The sequence below is a fragment of the Aotus nancymaae genome, unplaced genomic scaffold (genome assembly GCF_030222135.1).
Source record: "Aotus nancymaae isolate 86718 unplaced genomic scaffold, 86718_ANA_hifiasm-v0.15.2.pri h1tg000006l, whole genome shotgun sequence".
Classification (NCBI taxonomy): Eukaryota; Metazoa; Chordata; class Mammalia; order Primates; family Aotidae; genus Aotus; species Aotus nancymaae.
This window is the reverse complement of record NW_026988417.1, coordinates 79,706,245-79,729,268: the sequence shown is the minus strand read 5'-3', so window position 1 is coordinate 79,729,268 and position 23,024 is coordinate 79,706,245. Positions and strand designations below refer to the sequence as shown.

General features: G+C 36.4%; 2 protein-coding genes across 8 annotated transcripts in view; both read right to left on the bottom strand.

Annotated features, from left to right (window-relative positions):
* PTPN13 (protein tyrosine phosphatase non-receptor type 13) overlaps positions 1-23,024 on the bottom strand; it is a 163,592-nt gene that overhangs the window by 14,693 nt on the left and 125,875 nt on the right. For all 7 annotated transcript variants that reach the window (XM_064368927.1, XM_064368936.1, XM_064368945.1 and 4 more), the window contains 10 exons: positions 22,254-22,412; positions 21,585-21,756; positions 21,280-21,490; positions 17,460-17,530; positions 15,606-15,667; positions 13,296-13,389; positions 12,483-12,620; positions 11,268-11,356; positions 5,825-5,880; positions 1,993-2,096 (listed from right to left, as the gene is read on the bottom strand). In XM_064368927.1, coding sequence (XP_064224997.1) covers positions 1,993-2,096; positions 5,825-5,880; positions 11,268-11,356; positions 12,483-12,620; positions 13,296-13,389; positions 15,606-15,667; positions 17,460-17,530; positions 21,280-21,490; positions 21,585-21,756; positions 22,254-22,412 — 1,156 coding nt within the window. The remainder of the gene's footprint in view (positions 1-1,992; positions 2,097-5,824; positions 5,881-11,267; positions 11,357-12,482; positions 12,621-13,295; positions 13,390-15,605; positions 15,668-17,459; positions 17,531-21,279; positions 21,491-21,584; positions 21,757-22,253; positions 22,413-23,024) is intronic.
* LOC110568784 (poly(rC)-binding protein 1-like) lies at positions 4,079-5,505 on the bottom strand. Its single transcript, XM_021673259.2, is given in 1 exon segment — positions 4,079-5,505. A coding segment is annotated over 1 exon segment (1,071 nt). The 3' UTR covers positions 4,079-4,434.

Genomic DNA, 23,024 nt, shown 5'->3' with positions numbered 1-23,024 from the left:
GGGAGAGTAAGAGAGTCACTTTAGAAATTCCTTACTATGGGAGATTAGGAACACTGACTTCTCTCTTCATGGAACACTGATTTCTCTCTTCACCATCCATCCTTGGCACTCAGTGCCAGTTATCCCTGGCGTTTGATAGCTTTCTGCTTGCAAATGAAGAATTCTTTGAGTTCTTTGGGAGTTGAGTCAACTATCTTAAAAGAGGTATGGGTCTGATTTAGTACCTGCTGTATGAAAATTATTTATAATTGAAGGCAACTATTATCCTAGAAAAAAGGAGGGGAAACTTCTGGCTATAGACTGCAAAAGTGTAGCTTTAATTATGTCAATCAGCTGATTAAAGCGTTTTGTTGATGCAGCTAACATATAGGCAACAATGATGCTGGCACTGTGATGGATACAAAGCTATACAAGATACCTCAAAAAGTTTAACATTTAGCTGTGGAAAAGGTTGGGAATACAAAACACACACACACACACACACACACACAAACACACTCCCTCATATGAAATAACTTATAGAACTGCATGTGAATGCAACAGGAACTTAAAGGCTGGATGGATGAGCATGGGATACAGTGCTAGACACACATGTTGTACACATAACAACAGACTAGCCAAGTCAAAAAAGTGTTAAACTGTTAATTTCTTTTTTATTGTTTTTGAGACAGGGTCTGGCTCTATTGCCCAGGCTGGAGTGCAGTAGCACAATCTTGGCTCATTGCAAACTTTGCCTCCTGGGTTCAAGCGATTCTCCGGCCTCAGCCTCCCAAATAGCTGGGATTACAGGCATGTGCCACCACACCTGGCTAATTTTTGTATTTTTAGAAGAGACGAGGTTTCGCCTGTTGGTCAGGCTGGTCGAACTCCTGACCTCAGGTGATCCACTCACCTTGGCTTCCCAAAGTTCTGGGATTACAGGTGTGGGTCACCACGCCCAGCCTAAGCTGTTAATTTCTTAAAAACAACAACAACAACAAAACTAAGACTTTGAACGACAAGACTATGTTCTTTCATTATATTAATATAACACTTCCTGATACAAAATAAGAGGAAAGAAATACTAGATAGAATTACATTTCTCTATTGGCTCAGTAATAAGATGAAAAGGCAGTAATAGTGAAACAGACCAATTGACTCCTGATCATAAAAGATGAAGTTGGGTTTCTAGGATAATAATAATTCTCAGCTGGGAATGGTGGCACATGCCTGTAATTCCAGCACTTTGGGAGGCCGAGGCAGGCAGAACACCTCAGGTCAGGAGTTCGAGACCAGCCTGGCCAACATGGTGAAACCCCATATCTACTAAAAATACAAAAAAAAAGCCAGGCGTGGTGGTATGTGCCTGTAATCCTAGCTACTTGGGAGGCTGAGGCAGGAGAATCACTTGAATTTGGGAGGCAGAGGTTGCACTGAGCTGAGATCGTGCCACTGTACTCTTCAGCCTAGGTGCCATTGAGAACTTTAGAATATAACTGCGCAAATATCTGGTAATATAAATGAATTTTGATGTTTGTCTACATGATTTAACTTTACATTTAAAAGCAAATGATGTGGCCGGGTGTGGTGGCTCACGCCTGGAATCCCAGGATTTTGGGAGGCCAAGGTGGGCAGATCATCTGAGATCAGGAGTTCCAGACCAGCCTGGCCAAAATAGTGAAACCTTGTTCTCTACTAAAACTACAAAAATTAGCCAGGTGTGGTGGCTCACGCCTGTAATTCCAGCTACATGGGAGGCTGAGGCAGGAGAATTGCTTGAACCAGGGAGGTGGAGGTTGCAGTGAGCTGAGATTGCACCACTGCACTCCCAGCCTAGGAGAAAGAGTGAAACTCTGCCTCAAAAAAAAAAAAAAAAAAAAAGCAAATAATGTATGCATATGGTAAAACAGCATATCAAATGACATATCCATATAGTCTGAAAATCATCACTTAAAAACACTTATTTTTCCTATTCATTGTTTTTGAGGAAAAAACTGTAATTAAAATTCTTGCCTTTATCAGAATCTTCATGGTTTGTTCTCTCTATTGGCAACTCATCACTTCCCCATGTTACTTCATCATCATCAGTCTTCTGTTCTTGTGACTTCTGAATTAAGCTATGAAAACAAAATAAATTTGTAACATTTTCTTCATTTTTGTACTCAAATTAAATTTAAACATTATAGCCCTGAATGATATTCTCTACAATTATTATAGTATTTTAAAATAGAACATCTGATTAAGAAAAGCAAATCCACAATTCTTAAAATTTATTGGTAGACGTAAACAACTGAGACATAGTAGAATGGTTTAATACAGTTTTAAAATTTATCCTCGGACAGATCCCAAGTCTTTGAACTTTAGACTGAAGGAATCCATTTGAGGATGGAAAAGGTGGTAGTTTTGTTTCTATCCTTCAACAGGGATGAGTGATCACAACTGTATCAACATATAGCTCTCTCTCCTTCTTTTCAGCAGCTGCCCACTATTGCAAAATATGAATGTATCTTAATTTATTTAAAGACGTCTCTTGATGGGCATAGCCTTTTGCTACAACAGGAGGCCAGAAGGACACTATTCACTTAAGGTAATGAAACCCAGTACAAGTTCTCAATATTCTGGGGGTACATAACAGATGCCCTCTTTGGTAAGGTGGATGGCTAGGAAAGAAACTAGATAGGAGTACAGTGTTTAGTGCTAAGATGAGGTGAAAAAGGATTAGGTAAAAGCCTAGATACATTTTTAACTTTCTGATATTCAGGGGGAACAAAGCAGAGTACTTTCATCTGATGACATCAGTATACACCAGGACATGGACTAATGCTCCCAAAATGTCAACAGACAACAATTACGCTGCTTTTATGACAGATGTTTCCCTCTGTTCTAAACCACTGTGGGTGACAACACTTATTTTGCTGGGTTAAAAAGCTCTACAACCATGAAATGTCTGGGAAAGCTTCACTAGAGAGTTCTACTCCTCTATGACAATGTTCCTGCTCATTCCTCTATCAAACAAGGCAATTTTGTGAGCTTCAGTGGAAAATTACTAGGCATCCATCTTATAGTCCTTATTTGGCTCCTTCTGACTTTTTTGTTTCTCAATCTCAAAAAATTTATAAAGGGCATGCATTTTTGTCCAGTAAATCATGTAAAAAAGACTGCATTGACATGGTTAAATCTGCAGAACCTTAAGTTTTTTAGGGATGAATTAAATAGCTGGTATCACCTGCAAAAGTGTGCTAAACTTGTTGGAGCTTATGTTAATAAAGTTTATATTTTATATTTTTATCTTTTAATTCTATTTTTTCATGAACTTTTTGAAGTTCCCTCATATAAATAAAACCTTCCCCTCTATATATTTTTGTAAAAAAAAACCCTTATTTTATATTAGAAATTGTTTAAGATGTATTTTTGTAGGTTTTAAAAAACTTTCTTACTTTCTTTGGTTTCATTTTCTTACTAATTAAAAAATTTAAACCTTTTAAAGTACAGAAAAATAGAGAAGCTGAAAGATAAATTTTAGAAGGAGAAGACAGGTATTATCATGCTTGTTGGCACATTTCCAATTAGGTTACTCTTTCATTCATTTTTTCTCATGGTTAAGAGAATACTGCTTTTTGAAACAATGGTATAATAAACACATTTTCTTATGTCACTAGAACCTCCTTGTAACAAAAATTTTAAAACTTTTTTTTTTTTTTGAGAAAGAGTCTCAATCTGTTGCCCAGGCTGGAGTGCAGTGGTGCAATCTCAGCTCACTGCAACCTCCACCTCCTGGATTCAAGCGATTCTCCTGCCTTAGCCTCCTGAGTAGCTAGCACTACAGGTGTGTGTCACCACGCCTAGCTAGTTTTTATATTTTTAGTAGAGACGGGTTTCACCATGTTGGCCAGGCTGGTCTCCAATTCCTGGCTTCAAGTGATCCGCCCACCTCAGCCTCCCAAAGTGCTGGGATTACAGGCATGAGCCAGGCTAGTCATGAACTCCTGACTTCAAGTGATCTGCCTGCCTCAGCCTCCCAAAGTGCTGGGATTACAGGCATGAGCCACACCTGGCCTGAAAATTTTAAAACATTCTTAATATTCAGCCATAGTCTCTCTTTTTTTTTTAACCAATCCGTTTTTTTAATTCTTAAATTCTTGACATTACAGAACTAAACTGAAACTTATTAACATTCCACTCTTACATTTCTTATCGACAAACAAGAAATAAAATTCATGAGCCAAAAAACCCAAAACAAAACTAAAACCAGGGAAAAGCTTATAAAACTAAATATGGATCCCAGCATTAACAGCTGAACAGAGAATGTGTTTTTTAAATTCTTAGCGGATGATAAAGTTGTGTAGAAACTGAACACTTACAAATTATTTAAAACCTGGAATCACTGACCAGAAATTACACAGTTGGATCATGGGAAAACAGCAGAAAGGGGTTATCGAGGGAACCTACACTGTTCTAGCTGCACCCCATGCCCTTCTCAGAGGAAAGCTTGGCATTGATTAGATACTGGGCCAGACTAATACTGGCAGCAGAGCCAGTGATAGTAACCTGCCTACCAGAGGAGCCTTCCACTGGGTTGGCAATTTTGATCTAGGCCCCAGACATCTGGCGAATCTCATTAATGTTGGCGCCTTGGCGCCCAATTATGCAGCCAATTAAGTTATTTGGAATGGTGAGTTCATGGGTGGTTTGAGTAGATGCATCCAAACTTGCCCAATAGCCTTTCACCTCTGGAGAGCTGGAGTCAATTCCGGCAAATCCGGTCCCGCCGTGCATCATGACAAAGTGAGACTGTTGTCTTGCCACCTGGTTCAGCTTGGCCAGATCGAGCGGAGAAATGGTGTGTCGTCCTTGAATCAAGTAGGCATCTAGAGGTTGTCCCTCCAGGTCATGGGTGGCGTGGGGGTAGCCCGCAGCGTCGCTGCACCGATCTTGGCCGCCCGCGCAGATGACTGGGGAGCTGGCCGGCATGGGCTGGTACGGAATGGTCATGACTCTCCCTTGCGGAGACTGGGAGAGCGTCTCCAGCATGACCAGGCAGATCTGTTTGACACACTCGGTAACGGACTGCGGCACGCTAGCGATGGTGATGGCCCGCTCGGTGGAGTTGGGCAGCATATCCCCCGCCACCTGGACCTGCACCCCCGTACTCTCGCGGATCTCTTTGATCTTACACCCGCCTTTCCCAATCAGGGAGCCGCACTGGGTCCCCGGCACCACCAGCCTCAGGGTGACAGGGGGCCTACTGGCCGCGGTGCTGTTGATCATGGAGCTGTTGATATCTTCCTCCAGCTTGTCGATGATCATAGCGAAAGCCTTAAAGATGGCATTGGTGGGGCCGGTCAGAGTGATGATTCTCTCTGGACAATTACCCTCTGAGATGTTGATCCGCGCGCCAATCTCCTCGCTGATCCTCTTAACCAACTCCCCTTTCTTCCCAATGATGCTTCCTACTTCCTTTCCGTGCATAAGAAGCCGAATGGTGAGAGTCACATTTAGTCCACTTTCAGTCACACCGCCATCCATGGCGAGCGGCGGGCGGCGTTCGGGGGAGTTGGGCTCCTTACGTGGTCAAGTCTTTGGCGGCTGGCGAGGGGAGGGGAGGTGTAGGCCCACAACTGCGGGTGCGAGGCTAGCGAGGGCCGCGGGAGCGGGCAGGAGGCCGCAGCGTCTCAGGGGCGGGCGGTGGTGGCGGAGAGGGCGAGCGGGGCCGGGAGCGGCTGGCTGGCAGGTGGGCTATTCAGCCATAGTTTCACAATTTACTTAATAATGTTTATTGGAAAACAAATGAAAATCTTCAGAGCATTTATAGATAAATAGAAGCATTTGAAAATTATTTTCTTACCTTTCACTTTTTATTTTTTCTTCACAATATTCCTCACAGCCATTCATTTTGGCGGGCTACAATAAAAATAAATAAGAATCAAATTAGCCCATTGTAACAAAAAAAATCAATCTCATACTAATTTTTCCTAAGAGTTATTTCCTATATTTGCTGTATTGTTCATCCTTATATTGCAAAGATACATATTCGATTAATATGCTCCAAACAATGGCTGAGGCATCTTCAGTAGCTCCAGAGTGTTTGTTGTTCCCACTTAGTTATCTTCATACTCATCTTGGCTTTTCTTTCTTTCTTTTTTTTTTTTATGAGATGGAGTCTGTTGCCTGGGCTGAAGTGCAGTGGTACAATCATGACTCATTGTAACCTCAAACTCCTGGATTCAAGAGATCCTCCTGCCTCAGCCTCCCAAGTAGCTAAGACAGGTGCATGCCACCATGACCAGCTAGTTAAATGTTTTTTTCCTGTAGAGATGGGATCTCACTATGTTGCCTAGGCTGGTCTCAAACTTCTAGCCTTGAGTCATTCTCCTGCTTGACCTCCCTAAGTGTTGGGATTACAATGTAAGCCACTGCAGCCAGCTTGGCCTTCAGTACTTATATAAAAAATATTAAGAGGAAAGTGATAAAGAAGAAAAAAGATGAAAGTATATCTAAATAATTATTCAGATATGTACATTTGGTATATGCTTTTCTACTTCGATTTTAAAATCTGAAAAAGCTTCAAGAAAATCTTAGCAGTTTCAAATATGTTAAATATATTGCCCTTTTATAATTAAAGATCAATCAACTCATACTTTAACTGAGTATAGTGTGTTTCAGAGATCCAAATACTGCAGCAGGAGCAGTTTGCTATCATTAGAAAGAGATGCCAAGTTGTATTCTTAAATGTTTAGTAAGTTACACATTTTAATCTTTATCAGGACACATTTTCTTAACAAATGGGAAACTCTCTTTAAGGTTCTGAATTATCTGTCCCCTGTCTACTTTTATATCTCCCCTTTACTCACTAGGCTTCAAACTCATGGGTCTTTTAGTTCTTCAAAATCACTCATTTCTTCCTACCACAAAGCCCTTCTGATGGTGGATCCTTACTAAAAAATTCAAGGCTGTGTCTTCTCTTCCTGAAGGTGTTTTCTATCCACCAAATCTAAAGCAGGCTTCCTTAGTTACTCTCTCTCTCTCTCTCTCTCTCTCTCTCTCTCTCTCTCTCCCTGTGTAGCACTTAAAAACAACAAACTTCACAGACCTTATCACAACTTGTAATTATATATTTACTTGTGTGTTTGATTTTTTCTCTTTTCCTCTCCATTAGTAAGTTCTACCAAGGCAGGAATCATGTCTGTCTGCTCACCACTGTGTGCCCACACATGCTTACATCTGAGACATAGGTTATTTCATCCATTTAATAAATATGACACTTGTAATATGATCTTTCAGTTACAGACTTTGCAGAGTTAAAAAGTATCCATAATTAAATTACCCTGATAATAATTTCAATTTAGTTGATGTAAACGTAGAACTTCTACAGCAGAAGAAAAAAGTTTTTTAATTCACTGACAACTAAAAGGAAGCTTCCTAGACCTCATCTGTTTTGAGAAGCTGCTCATTTTAGTGTGGATTAAAATTTTTTTCCAACTAAAGTCATTTGAATTTCTTATTCCCCATTATAATTCTGGTCTCAGAATATAGTATGTGTATAATGATTTTGGAAAGTACAAAGCCTTTTATAAGAGTCAAGTGCTATTATAAATATGAAAATTTTAATAATATAATTATAAAATGAAAATGATGAGGTAAAGCTCAATTAGAAATAAGCTACAGTGATACCTGTATTAACCAATTCTCACTGTTTTTGTAAAGTTCACTTGTGTATGCGGGAAGGTTGGGTTAAGAAGACTGGCCTTCACTCTCTTGTCACTAAGGACTGAAGGACCTTTGGAAGAGGAGGCAGCTGTGTCTGCCTCACTGAAAATGTTTAAGATTTTTATCATGGTCAGCCCATTTGAAGGTTATTTTACAATCCTAGTGGCTCAAGGAATCCAGATCCAGTAACTTGAGAGTAGAGGAGATATTTCCTGGACCTAGGACGAACTATATAACTTGTAGTACCAGGAGCGACATGCAAATAAGAGATTGCTTGTTAAAAACTTATTAAGAACTTCAAGTTGGTGATGGCACAGCACTACAGAATATGAGAAGTAGGGGCCTCTTACAAGCACAGGGTTTTGTGTGATTGCACTGGCTGAATGCCCATAAAGATAGTCCTTCTGAGATCCAACAGTCAAGCAGGATTATCCTCAGGTGAGTCACTAAAAGTTTTGGCCTTGTTTTTGCTTAAGAAATTAAAAAACACTACATAACAAGAATATTTCTGAAGAAATTAAAACCATTAAAAAAATAACCAGAATTAGAAAGCATATAGATTTGCTTCAGTGGCAAGAGATGTGGAAAGATCAAATTCTTGGTATGGCATGTAAGTTACTTTATGAACTAACGTCTTGCTTTCAAGACACCCTGTGATACCCTACTTGCAATGATTTAGTGTCCTGAATGTTCCAGGCTGATCTATGCCTTCATTCTTCATTCTTCATTCTTCTGCAGTCCCACAGTATGTAAGGAATGCTCTTTCCTCTTAACTATCAAATGACCTTTAAGATGCTAATTCTGTAGAAAGCTTTAATAACTTTATCCACCTACTCCTGTGTAGCCCCTACCATTTCCCCCCTTCTTTATAACTCCCTCTGAACTTCTTTATAACTCTCTGAATGCCATATAAACATTTAGCAGAATATGTTTCCATAGCTTTTTAAAAATTACATTTACTTATTTACACATGTATATCTCTCAAGTTGACTACTAGACTGTACAAGCAAATTTAGGATAGAAATGCTGACATCTCTTTTTACCCCATCATCCCCAGCAAAATTAGTCAGACAAGTTCAATGGCTGAATGGTTTTGAAACTGTAGACAATAATTTATAGTAATGTATATGATTAGCATTCATTCTTTCATTCTTAAATAAGACACAGGCATTGACCTAAAGTATTTCACTAAGAGGTACTAGAGTACAGACAATTACAATACAGAATGAGAAATACAATGAGTGCACAAATAGCTATCAGAGGCACAATTTTTCTTCTATAAGATTATATTTCTATATTCCTATACTTTTGTAATACCAAAGGTTAGCATCTTAACTTGTGGCACATGATAAAACTTTCAAGGTTACAGAATATACTGTTAGAATGAATTCAGTAAATAATCTACAATTTGTTTAGGGTGATTTCAAGCACTTACATAAGACTATTATTAGAAGTATTAGAAACTCTAAATAATGCTTAAAACTAGCCAGTTCTAAAATGTAGGTAATATTCTAGAAATATAAAATGAAACAGAAAACTTTTCCAGAATACTAGCTCAGTCTTCTTTTCAGTGAGGGGAGATTAGTCATATTTGCATCTTTTAAATTTGTCTGCTTATGAATATAATTGTCATAGTGATTTAAACATGTTTAGAATTAGATGCAAATGAAATTTTTAAATGTTTTAATCTAAAGGGCTCTGTTACCCCTTTCCTAAATTTGTTCCATCACTTTCTTCACTTTGTTTACCATTATTTAAAATAGAGTCTAAAGCAGAAGTCCCATTTATTCAGAAGTGCTAATTCACTATCTAGTCTAAAATGTATTCTCAATGCATGTATTTGCAGGATCTATCTGTATTTTAGTGGCAAGACAATTACATACTTCCTAATAATTTGTTTCCTCTTACTGATAAATAAGAAATCTAAAATTCATCAATAGATGGCCAATTAATAAATAATAAATTATGATATAACCGTAAAATAAAATAATAGGAAGGCATTAGAAAGTATGAGGCAAATTTATATGTCTCACATGGAAAGAGGATAATGACCAACTGTTAAGTGAAAACCAAATTCAGAACCACGTGATAAAATGTATATTAAGAAATTATCTATGTATACAAATATTTACGTTTTGATATGCATGACAAAAAGGTAGAAATCAAAGTTTCAACAGCAGCTACCTCAGACAAATAAGATAAATATGTTTTTAAAAAGGGACTTATATTTTTAAAGAGTCTGTCGGAAATTTTTTTACAATGAAGATGTAATATTTTCATAATGAAAATAATAAAAAAGATAACTTGAAAGAAGTTTTTTGCCATAAAACAGTCGTAGCTCAGTATAAATGAGAATCTATATTATGTTGACAAGCTTTCTTTCCTTTTTTAAAAGAAAAAGCATGTAACATGACTTTTTTTTTTTTTTTTTGAGATGGAATCTCACTCTGTTGCCCAGGCTGGAGTGCAATGGCATGATCTTGGCTCACTGCAACTTCTGCCTCCTAGGTTCAAGTGATTCTCCTGCCTCAGCTTCCTGAGTGGCTGGGATTACAGATGTGTGCCACCACACCTGGCTAATTTTTTATATTTTTGGCAGAGACAGGGTTTCACCATGTTGGCCAGGCTGATTTTGAACTCCTGGCCTCAAGTGATATGCTCATCTTGGCCTCCCAAAGTGCTGGGATTACCAATGTGAGCCACTGCGCCCAGCCTACGTGACATTTCTGAAATGGCAACTAAAGATTTTTATTTTCTTAGTTAAAAGACATTACAACATACACTTTAAGGGCACTTTTAATGTTATTATTAAATATTAAGAAAAATGTAATAAAATAATGACTTAAAATGTCCAGAAAACCTTTTCTAAAGAGCTTATTTTTTACTGTAATTATTAATATTCCAATTATATGAAAAAGCATCTTAAGTAAAACTAGTGAATGCTACATTTTGAGATATCTAATATTTGTATGATTATTTTTGTTGCTTGAGAAGTGCATACTTACCAGTCATAAGCATAATACACATTATTTGTAAATATTTACATACAGTCATGTATGTATGAGATTGTGTGTAAGTACAGGCACCCATGATAACTAGTGTAAGAACATTCAAACCAGCATAGTTTTGATAATTTTGAAGATAATTTTGATGTAGGAAGACTAAGAAGGATAATGAGGAAAATAATTCCAGAATATTAAGCAAGGTCAGATTTGTATTCATAGGGTGATGCGGTTTGAAGAAACTTAAATATAATTTATCCACTATTTCATACTTTTTCTTAGTCTAATGTTCCAGAAGATCCAAAGTTTAAGGTTTTAAAGAATAATTTAGAAAGTTCAGCATTACATTTTTGAAAAGTAATTGTTTATTTTTTCTGTTTTTTTTTAATTTGAGAAAATTTTCATGATTCTTTCACTAGGATGACACTTTAATGTAACAAATGAAATTAATCTCCATTTTTCTCCTAAATTTAATTTTTGAGTAAAACAGGCAATAATCTCTGATTTTTCACCTTCTGGGTTAAAACACATAATTCTAACAAGTTGGCATATCCTAGGTTGTTTAGGTATTATTGTTACCTCAGTAAAATCCTCAGGTAAAGGTGAACCATCACAGTCTGTATCTTCTGTTCTCTCTTCTGATAACTTCCCATTCATCTTTAAGGTACCTGAGAGAGAAATATATAGGCCAAGAGGAATTAATAAAACTATTGAAAGGCTGGGTGCAGTGGCTCACGCCTGTAATCCCAGCACTTTGGGAGGCTGAGGTGGGTGGATCACAAGGTCAGGAGACCGAGACCATCCTGGCTAATATGATGAAACCCTGTTCCTACTAAAAATACAAAGAAATTAGCCAGGCGTGGTGACATATGACTGTAATCCCAGCTATAAGGGAGGCTGAGGCAGGAGAATTGCTTGAACCTGGGAGGGGGAGGTTGAAGTGAGCAGAGATTGCACCACTGCACTCCAGCCTGGATGACAGAGTGAGATTCTGTCTCAAAAAAAACCAACCAACAAACAAAACAAAAGAAAAACAAACAAAAAACTATCAAGGAGGTAGAAAAGTTTTCATTTGCCTGCAAAACAAGGCTGTATATGAACAATATCCATAAATAGTTTCAATGTTTTAACTAGAAAAGTTAGGAAGAAATGATGGAGTACATGTCGGTATAAAATTTCTGGTTAAACTTATCTATTAAAATTAAAACGGGAATGATTGGAGGAAAATGTTTGGACTAACATTTCTAGAAGTAAAAGCCAGGCCGGGCGTGGTGGCTCACGCCTGTAATCCCCAGCACTTTGGGAGGCCGAGGCGGGTGGATCACGAGGTCAAGAGATCGAGACCATCCTGGTCAACGTGGTGAAACCTCGTCTCTACTAAAAATACAAAAATTAGCTGGGCATGGTGGCACGTGCCTGTAATCCCAGCTACTCAGGAGGCTGAGGCAGGAGAATTGCCTGAACCCAGGAGGCGGAGGTTGCGGTGAGCCGAGATCGTGCCATTGCACTCCAGCCTGGGTAACAAGGGCGAAACTCCGTCTCCAAAAAAAAAAATAGAAGTAAAAGCCATGATATAAATGATATATTTTGAGATCTCACTAATAAGGTAACCCACTTACAAATATGGAAAAGAAAAAAAATAGGAGATAACGAATCTTATTTTATTTCTGAAATATTACCCACTAATGAGGAATAGAGGAAGAATGAATGCATTACATATTTGCTAAAAAAAATGCTCCCTAGTGATGTTCTTGTACTCCATAGTATACCCAATTTATTATCTGGTTCACGTACCTGGAACATAGGAGTTTCCTGCTGCATTATTTTGGTTTAAAAGATTCTGGGCTTCCTCATCCACAACATCCAGCAGAGACTGGATAACTTCAGCTTCTTGGGGATCATCATAAATGTCATCTTCTTTTATATAAGATTCTTGAAAAATAATATTTTACAAGGGGTTTTACTTTAAAAACATTGACAATGAGAATGGGACAAAGTGTTAAACAGAATTTGCTAGGTGCTTTCAAATTTTAAGCATCCAATTTGAAAAGTAGCAATGACTGGAAAAGTAGTTTACACTAATGTGATACAGTCATTTTTAGTTCTAGAACTACCCAGGCTGCTATGACAAAAGATCACACAAATGCAAATTACAAAGAGTAAACCAAAATCAATGTTGGTAATATGGCTTTTCACAAGGCATTAATAATTTAATGTTTTTTTTTTTTAAATTAAATGACTCTCAAAGTATTAATTCATGAAAGAAACAAAGTTACGTTACAAAGATTAAGGATATAATAGAGCAGACAAAACATCCTCAAGACACGTTTTCTAAACTATTAGGTAGCTAGTGAATTGCTACTTCACAAAATATAAGAAATACTGTAAAACAAAGCAGCTATCTTTTTAATCATTAAAAAAAAGTAGTCTCAGAGATGAGAATGAATACTGGGACATTTGTACATTGTTCTTTTATTTGAGCAATAATCTTTCCCTTTAAAGCTACAGTAACATATAAAGCAAAGAAAAGAGGATACCTATTTTTTTTTAAATTACCTGAATTATTAGAGCATTTAGAGTAATTAGATGACTGATTTGGAAAACTACCTTTAGACAGAGTCAAGTTTGGTGATTCCTTTATCTGATAAGTGGAATATTTTCCTTCAGGGTACAAGATTTCATTTATTTCTTTCCCATCAACCTAAAGCATAAAACCAAAGCAAATCATCAGATTAGTATTTTACTAACTTCCAGGATTGGGGGGACTGCACATTGCCCCTCTCCTCTTCTTTCTTAATACAAGATCCCTTTTACATCTCTCCATCTTAGATCAGTGTTTGAAGGAAACATCAGTGTCCTGAAATGTGCACAGGGCATGGGGTTACCCATCATTAAATATATCTGGAAACACTAGGTGAAACAATATTAACTCAAAAATTTTAATCCAGGAATTTTCACAACCGGTGCTAACATAAACTTATAAACTTTGAGTTGCCAAAGGAGAACTCTATGATGTAGTACTTCTTAAAATATTTGACTGTACACATCTCTTTTTTGGAAGCAATTTTATAAGACTTGTCTTTCATACAATTAAAAAAAAAGTTTAATAGCTCTATGAAAACTTTGAAGTTGAGGGAAAGAGAAAATACCAACTTTTCAAGTACTCGTGAGTCTATTACATGGATATAGTCTCCAATTTAGTGACCTGATAATCTATTAGGTATAAAGCTTTTCAAATCTAGTCTAAGTTTCATATAAATATAAGAAAAACAATGAATTCATAACTATAGAATAATTATTGAATAGAATGTAAATTTTGAAGGCAATGTTTAACTGTGAAACACTTCATGAAACATAGCCTATCAAAAGAAAAATGATTTGAAAAAATTGCAAAAATAAATGCTTGTAATAAATTAATTTTATACAAATAAAAGGTTGTGGTTTGCTTTGAAGGTTTCACTCATTCTATTAAGATAAAACGTATACATGGTAGATGCAATAGAATTTTAAAAAATAAATAGTGATAATATAATATCAAAAAGCTTCATTGGATTGTGAAAGTCCATTCTCAATGATAAATTAATATTATAGCTATTAGCATGCAAGGACAGAATACTGTTTGGGAGACTTCCTGGTAGATTTTAACTCCAACAACAACAACAAAAAAAAACGTTGGCAGCCATGAACAGCAAAAGTCCTGGTTTCTAGTGTTTTATGTTAATTTAACAAAAACTCTTCTTTCTTTCAACAACATGCTGATTATTTAAAAAGAAGAGCACTATTGTGTGAATACCACTAGAAATACACGAAAATTCAGTTGCTTTGGCTCTGTGAAATTGAAGACATTTTGAATAGACAGAGAATAGTGAGTGTTGTTGTAGCTCAATTTCAACACATACAAACATCAAAAAAGTTTTTTGTGTCTCAATCATTATTACCTTAAAATTTTCTGCTGTAATTATCTTTTCACAGCTTGCTAGACCAAGTCACAAGTGTGAGACAACATAATGAAATGAAAGGTGTAGAATTTTGGGCTTCAGGTCATGAAATTATTTTTCTCCTCCCACACTAATGCCAGCTCATGTTGACATGATAAGACTTTCAGATTAATAAAAGAGCAATCCCTCAGCACTGTATTTTATATGGAAAGCCATTCCAGTATTGAAGTTCAGAACATATTGTATGGGATGCATGTGGAATAAAACAATTCCATGAAATGAAGATCCAGCTGTGATCATTTTAGAAACGTATATTACATGACAAAGAAAACCACAAAAAGTAATGTTAGCCACACAAATGGGCATACAAGTAGACTTAAAGAGAGCATGAAATGGAATTGAACTATGCATTAAATTAGTTAAGTCACCCCTGGATTTCTCTGTGCTAATCTTAAATGATTAAAGCTCTCTCATTTAATCATGTGGTAAAGCATTTTCTAAGTCTTTCAAAAGCAAGTAAACCTTTTTTTTTTCTTTTGCTACTTCTGTTTTTTCGCTACTTCTGTTTCTTCCTCACTGGTAGCACAGATTTGAATTTGAAGGTTACTGCCTGCCAAAAGTAGCCCAAAGCAGCAATTCCACTCTTAATTGTATTATTCTCCTCTTCCTATGGTCTAAGAGACAATCAAAAGAATTGTGCATATTTAAAAAAAAATATCCACACTAAAGTTATATATTCAACTGATGAGTATATTTAAGAGCTGAGTGTGTGCTGAATGATGTACAGTTACCTGTGTGAGGCTCTACATTGTATGATTTACTTAGCAAGGCCTATTAGTTCAGTAAAATATAGCCTTGCTATTAACATGAATATCTAAAGAAGACAAATATTTAAAAATGATACCAGTTTGGTTCAAAACACAAACACACTTATTTAGATAAGAAGGTATGACATAAAAGAGGGTGGGCTTTTTCTTACCATGGAGAATGAATCATTAGGAGTGAGGGCAGGCTGGCTGCAAGAGTCCACACTGTGGGAACCTGAAAGGACAATACAGGAAGTAAGGGGATGAGCCAATCCAAACCACAAGAGGGACATCAAAATAATTAAAGAAAACTCACGTTTCTGGGACATTGTTATTTGTATTAGTACACTAAAATAATTCATGTTATACAATGATTAAAAACCAAATAAATGGAATAACAGTTGATTCCAAACCCCTAATATTTTAGGGGTTTATCCCAAGGAAAAAGCTAATTTCTCAACAGAAAATAGTTCACAGAAAAGCTCAGTTTGGGCTGAATGTTACAAGTGTGAGACACTAATTATAATTTATCCCAACTGAATGGTTGGGATAAACTAAACTAAACAGGTGCTTAGCTATGTTTACTTTACTATTTAAAAGAAGGTAGTAAGCTTTTTAAAGTCTGATTTCAAAAAGACTATCAATTTAACAAAGGAAAATAAATTATGGATAAAACTGAAAAGAATTATTTATTTATTCATTATTTATTTATTTATTTTTTATTATTTTTTGAGATGGAGTTTCGCTCTTGTTACCCAGGCTGGAGTGCAATGGCACGATCTCGGCTCACCGCCACCTCCGCCTCCTGGGTTCAGGCAATTCTCCTGCCTCAGCCTCCTGAGTAGCTGGGATTACAAGCAGGCGCCACCATGCCCAGCTAATTTTTTGTATCTTTAGTAGAGATGGGGTTTCACGATGTTGACAAGGATGGTCTCGATATCTTGACCTCGTGGTCCACCTGCCTCGGCCTCCCAAAGTGCTGGGATTACAGGTGTGAGCCACCGTGGCTGGCCAAGAATTTTTAATATATTTTAAACCAAATGTTAAATTTAACTGTTAACTACAATCACAAAAACTCAATAACTATATTAAAAAAGATATGTTTTACTTACAGCTAAAACATCACATAGTTAAACATAACATCATTAATTAAATTATATTTTCAAGAGACTGAGAAAAATATGGTAGAGTTTGGAAAACTTTATAAGAAAACAAGGAAATAAACAAATACATATAAGTACATTTAAGAACCTCTATTTGGGGATGACCTCAAAATAATTTTGCCTAGAAAGATAAAAGTTGAGATGGAATTTTTATAGATAAATCTTCAGAATTCTATGGATGATGTTACAAAAAGTCCAAGAATGTAGTTTAATATTCTTTCCAAGAAAAATATTACACTTCTAAGAAAAATAAAAAGGTATACTAATAATATACCACTGGTTCAAAATAATCATCATAGTTTAATCATAAACTAGTATGAAATATAATAGTTTAATATTTGTAATCTCTCTCTCCTGTTCCCCTATATGCTTCTTTCCCCTCTTTGTCCCATATAACCACTGAGCTGCTGTCACTATAATTTGCATTGTCTACAATTGTGTAATAGAATCATACAGTATGAACTTTTGTTTTTAGGTCTGGCTTATTTAACTCAGCACATTCATTCTGAGGTTATTTTAATTATTCTTTTGCTTGTATCAATAGTTAATTCTTTCTTATTGCTGAGTAGTTTTTCATTGTTTGGATATCTTACAACTGGTTTATCAATTCAACAGTTTTTGGACATTTGAGTTGTTTCAAATTTTGGCTACTACAAGTAACTGCTAGAAACATTTCTGTCGAAGTTTTAATACAGAACATAGGTTTACTTTCTTCGAGTGAACAACTGGCAGTGGAATACCTGGATTTTATTTTAGGTGTAAGTTTAAATTTTTAAGAAATTATCAAGCTGTTTTCCAAAATGCATGTGCCATTTTACATTCCCATTACTGTAGGAGAGTACAGTAACATGCATATATCCTTACCATTGCCTTTGGTTGGTTTTGGAGCTGAAACAGCAGACCTCTTTGAACTGGGGACCACTGGAAGATCATTTCTGTGTAGTAAAAAAAAGAAAATTACAAATGATCTTGGTTCACTGTAGCCTTGACCTCCCAGGCCCAAGCAATCCTCCTGGGCTCAAGCAATGCTCGCACCTCAGTCTCCCAAGTAGCTGGGACCACCAGCATGTGCCACCATGTCCAGCTACCTTTTCCCTATTTTTTGTAGAGATGGGGTTTTATCATGTTGCCCAGGCTGGTCTCGAACTCCTGAGTTCAAGCAATCTGTCTGCCTTGGTCTCCCAAAGTGCTGGCATTCGAGGTGTGAGCTGCTGCACCTGGCCTGGGAGATATTCTTGATCCAAAAAAGATTAAGAATCACTTCTTTACATAGTTTTTTTGGGGGGGCTTCAGTTGAACATATCACCCTATTTCCCCTTCTATTTAAAACACTGCTAATATTCATTATCTAATAACTTAGTTCACTGTCACTTAGTCAATAGTTGAAAGATAACTTAGAAGTCACAGTTCATTAAGTTTTATATATCTAAAGCCCTTGATACATGTTTTTCTTTTAAAGTGAAAATCTAGATGAAATGTTTATATTCAAAAGATTATAAGAATAGTACCACTCAAAGTATAAAACAGCCAAAATAATAGCACGTTAGAAATAGATTAGTATGTAATCTTACTGTTGCTAATAATTGAGGGAAAAGGGGAGTTGCCTAAAGGTATACAGTATTGGAAGAGGCAATATACCTCAGGTTCTGAGCACCCCTGTATGTTCTTTCTGACTACCCCCAAAATGCAAGGTCCTGACCTCTTTTTATCTGAGCCATTTCTCAAGGCTGTATCTGCAATGAGCAACCATGAAGGATGTGGTAACTTCTCTCCCCCAACAAAAAAACAGGCTTTCTCACAGACTGCTATAAAATGGTGGGTTCCCAAGGCTCTTCTTGTAGCATTCCTCTTCTATAATACAACCCATTGCATGTGTACAAATCCAAAGGCCCACATATGTTATTTTTATGGGACTTGGAAGACATGCGGAATTGACATAAATGCCATGCTCATGCTGCTTGCTATGCATTAGTAATAGTCTTTTATCTCTGATTCAGGAGTTTTATGTCTTCTGCCAGCATCCATTTAACAAAGACAGGCTAGCTTATTAGCTTGCAAGTATAGTAAAATCCCAAACCCTTTACAGTTCCCTTTAAGGAAGGAGGTCATAAACCAAGGAGTATGAGGAGTCTCTACAAGATGGACATACAGATAATTGTCTCACAAATATACATCCCTCCATTATTGCTACCCTATGGACTTTAATAAAAGAAGATACACACACAACAATGAAGAGAGAGCTAGAAGAATGAAAGAGAAAGCAATTGTGACTACCATGACTGTATTTTCAGTGACTATAGCTAAGTAGAAAGACAAAGGAAAATGACTTCAAGGTTGGGCTGAAGAGTGCTCTACTAATTTTGAGGCAAAATATTCAGTTTGACCTAAGGTTAGCAAAAATGTTAATTTTCACAAAAATACTTTCCAGGTTGTTTGAAGACTTTCCTCCCCTACTAATTAACATTCAACTATACCTATGAAAACAATTGTATGCCAATCCAATTTTAGACATATATGAAGGAATCAAGTCAAAGATTATGTTCAAGGGGGAATAAGGTACACAATCTAATTTACAGGTTCAGAAGGAACAAATAAGTTTATTATCAATGATTTAACAAGTTCCCATGTTTTAAAAGAAATAATTCACAAAGAAAAATGTGAATTTTCCCTTTATATAACTTAAGTCTGTAATCTAGAAAGTCTGGATTCCTGTAAATTGTGGTAGGCAGAATAATCTCCTTCCAAGATGTTTATGTTCTAATGATTCTGTTCTAATCCTCCAAACCTCTGAAGATGTTACTATTTATATGGCAAAAGAAACTGTAGATATGATTAGGTTCAGATTTTGATATGGGGAGGTTATTTTGGATTATCTGGGTGGGCCTGTTATAATCACAGGGGTCCTAATAAGTGAAAGAGGGAGGCGAAAAAGTCTGAGTCAGAGAAAGAGACGTGGCAACAGAAGCAGAGGATGCTGCAGTTGCTGACTTCGAAGATGGAAGTGGGCCATAAACCAAGGCATATGAGGAGTCTGTTGAAGGTGGAAAATAGATTTTCTCCTGGGACATACAGAAGGAATGCAGCCCTGCTGACACTTTGATTTTACCACAGTAAGACCCATTTTGTATTTCAGACCTTCAGAACTGTTAATATAATAAATGTGTTGTTTTTAAGCCACTAAACTTAGTCATTTTTTACAGCAGTAATAGGAAACTAACACATTTTCTCAATCTATTTCCATTATAAGTGAAAGAAAAGTTGCTATTAGCATTTTTTATAATATGTAACTGTTATAAGGTACATGTAGTAGTTCTACACCTCATGGGTAGCAGGCATGAGGTTCCAGTAGGATTAATCCTATTCCAGCTCTGGCAATGAGCCAGGACTGGCTTAAGTCAACCAATACCAATCGTCCCCAACTTATGATGGTTCAGCTTTATGACACTGTAAAAGTGACAGGCATTTGGTAGAAACCATACTTTGAATACCCATACAATCATCCTGTGTTTCATTTTCAGTACATATTCAAAAAATTACATGAGATATTCACTACTTTATTATAAAATAAGCTTTATGTTAGATAATTTTGTCTAACTATAGGATAATGTAATATAAGTAATGTAAAACTGTTTATGGTAGGATAGGCTAGGCTAATAAGCTGTGATGTTTGGTAGGTTGGGTATTTTAAATGAGGTTTTGACTTATGATATTTTCAATTTACCATGGGTTTATAGGGATGTAACCCCACTGTATGAGGAGCATCTGTATATTCTTATCCCTTGCTTCCAACTTAGAGATTGACCTTAATTTAGGCATAATGCAACTGGCACACAGTACCTGCTTGAATAGTAGTGATTGGTGAGATTTCTGTCTGAAGATTGCTCTAGGTGATATGATGTGGTATGTAGGTGGAAAGTATGAAAATGATGCAGCCATTTGATTATCATAAAGGAACTGATACAGGGAGTAGGCAATAACTAAAAATAGCAAAGAAATTAAGATAGAGTCCTGATTAGACTTTACCTGATAACTACCTCATCTCTGGACTTTAAAAAGTCCAACATAAACCAATAAATCCTTGGCCGCGCATGGTGGCTCACACCTGTAATCCCAGCACTTTGGGAGGTGGAGGTGGGTGGATTATCTGAGGTCAGGAGTTTGAGACCAGCCGGGCCAATATGGTAAAACCCCATCTCTACAAAAAAATACAAAAATTAGCTGGGTGTGGTGGTGGGTGCTTGTAATCCCAGCTACTTGGGAGGCTGAGGCAGGAGAATCGCTTGAACCTGAGGGGTGGAGGTTGTAGCGAGCCAAGATCACACCACCACACTCCAGCCTGGGCAACAAGAATGAAACTCCATCTCAAAAAAAAAAAAAAACCCAAAAAACAAAAAACCCCCCAATAAATTCCCTTTAATTGAGTTGTATTTTCTATTACTTGCAAGTGAAAACATCCTAACTGGTAAATGTGGTAACCATTTTATTGAGTGCAGAGATGTATCCAAACACTATTCACTTAGTATTCTCAAAATTGGCTATCAAGAAGTCTGTTTTAAATTAATTACTGCCAATTTAGTCTATTAATTACTAATTCAGTAATACATTTTCTGAGAATGTAAGTATAATCAATGACCTGAAATGCACACACATGCACAATCAAAACTCATAAATAATTGCAGAGTACCTTGTTGCTTTCAGTACCACTGAAGGGAGGGACATGTCCAATGCTCTGTTAACTTCCACCAAGGTCATTCCTTGTGTGCTGACTCCGTTCACATAATGGATAACATCCAATAGCTGGAGATTACCCTCAACAGCTGCAACAGACCTTGGATTAATATCACTAATATATACTACTTGGTAAGGACTGTCATGACCTCCAGATAAGGAAAAACCTTGAAAAAATATAAAATATTTCTCAGTCATAAGAGTACTTACTCTTAATCTAATCAAGAAAATCATATTGTACAAAGTTTGACTTTTCATTACCCAACTCCTCTTTGTTGCATGTGAGTGTTATGTCAGGCAGCAAATGAGGCAAAATTGGTATTCTAGGTAATTCCAGAAGTCGTCCAATAACTAATCTGACTGTTTTGGATGCAGCTCGGAGCAGATTAACTGCATCTGTGTGAGTCATATTTGTAACATCTGTATCATTAACCTACAAAAACAAGAAAGGGGCAAATGAGGAGCACAAGTTTTAGAACAGAGAAGCTAAATTGCCAAGAAAATGTAATAATCTCCCTAATTTGTAATATGTATTAGCTAGTAAGAGATTCACAATAGTGATCTTGAATTTATTGGTAATTCCCTTTATTATGGAAATCATAGACCATTACAATGAAATAATGTTAAATCCCTAAAAAATGCATCATTATTTTGCTAATCTAGGAAATTCATCCTTTTAGTAATTTAAACATCCTGTCACTGAGACCTGAGATAGCCTGTTTCATGCCTTAACTAAGAATAATGGGACTTTCAAATTAAAACAAATTTCCCAAACTGTTAACGATATTAAAGACCTTTACTTTGAAGTGGTAGAGATAGAAAACATAAACCAAACAGAGAAATACAGTATTACAATAACTCAACCTTCTTTTTCTGGCTTGCTGTTTGGCTACATTTACACAATTACTCCATTCCTCTTAAATGTCTCACCTTTATGAGCCGGTCCCCAGGTTTTAGCCTTCCATCACTTTTGGCTGGATCCTGTATGACATCATGAACATAACAACCAATTCTCTGATTGCCTTTGGTTACTGTAAAACCCAGGCTTCCTTTTTCTGATTTAATTAGGGTAATGAGGAGTTCTACTTCCTAAGGGAAGAAAACAGTAATATTTTTAGGTTGTCTACTCTGCACTAAAAACAAACAGAAAGATGACTGTTATTTCCCTTGATTAACAGAGGAGAAAGTCAAACTTTTAAAGGTTATTTAACTTGTCCAAGTGAAGAAGTCAAGTCTATCTGACTCTAGACAGTCTATCTGAATCTAGACAGACGTCCCCCAACTACATCCCACATAGAAGTTAAGATTAAGTACAACATTATGTGTTTGTCTAGAGACAGCAGAGACAGAATTTATTCATGCTTTCATTCTTGTATTTTCAGGATAAGGACACAATAGTGGTTATTTGAGAATAATTTTTGGAGGAAAGGTTCAAAAAAAGAATGATTTTTGGAGGAAAGATTCAGAAAAAACTTTCACACATTTCTAAACAACCAAGATAGATGCAAAGAACCACAAAAAAGCTTTTTATTTTTTTTTTGGTAAAAATATGAAGTCTTTTGGTGGATATCACAATCTTATTAATTTTGTTGTATAAAGAAAATATACTTTTAAAAGATTTCAAATGAGACATATAGGTTGTTTACAAGAGTGAAATATTTCTAAGAAAAATTAAAGATTAATTTTACTCTATTGCTAAGA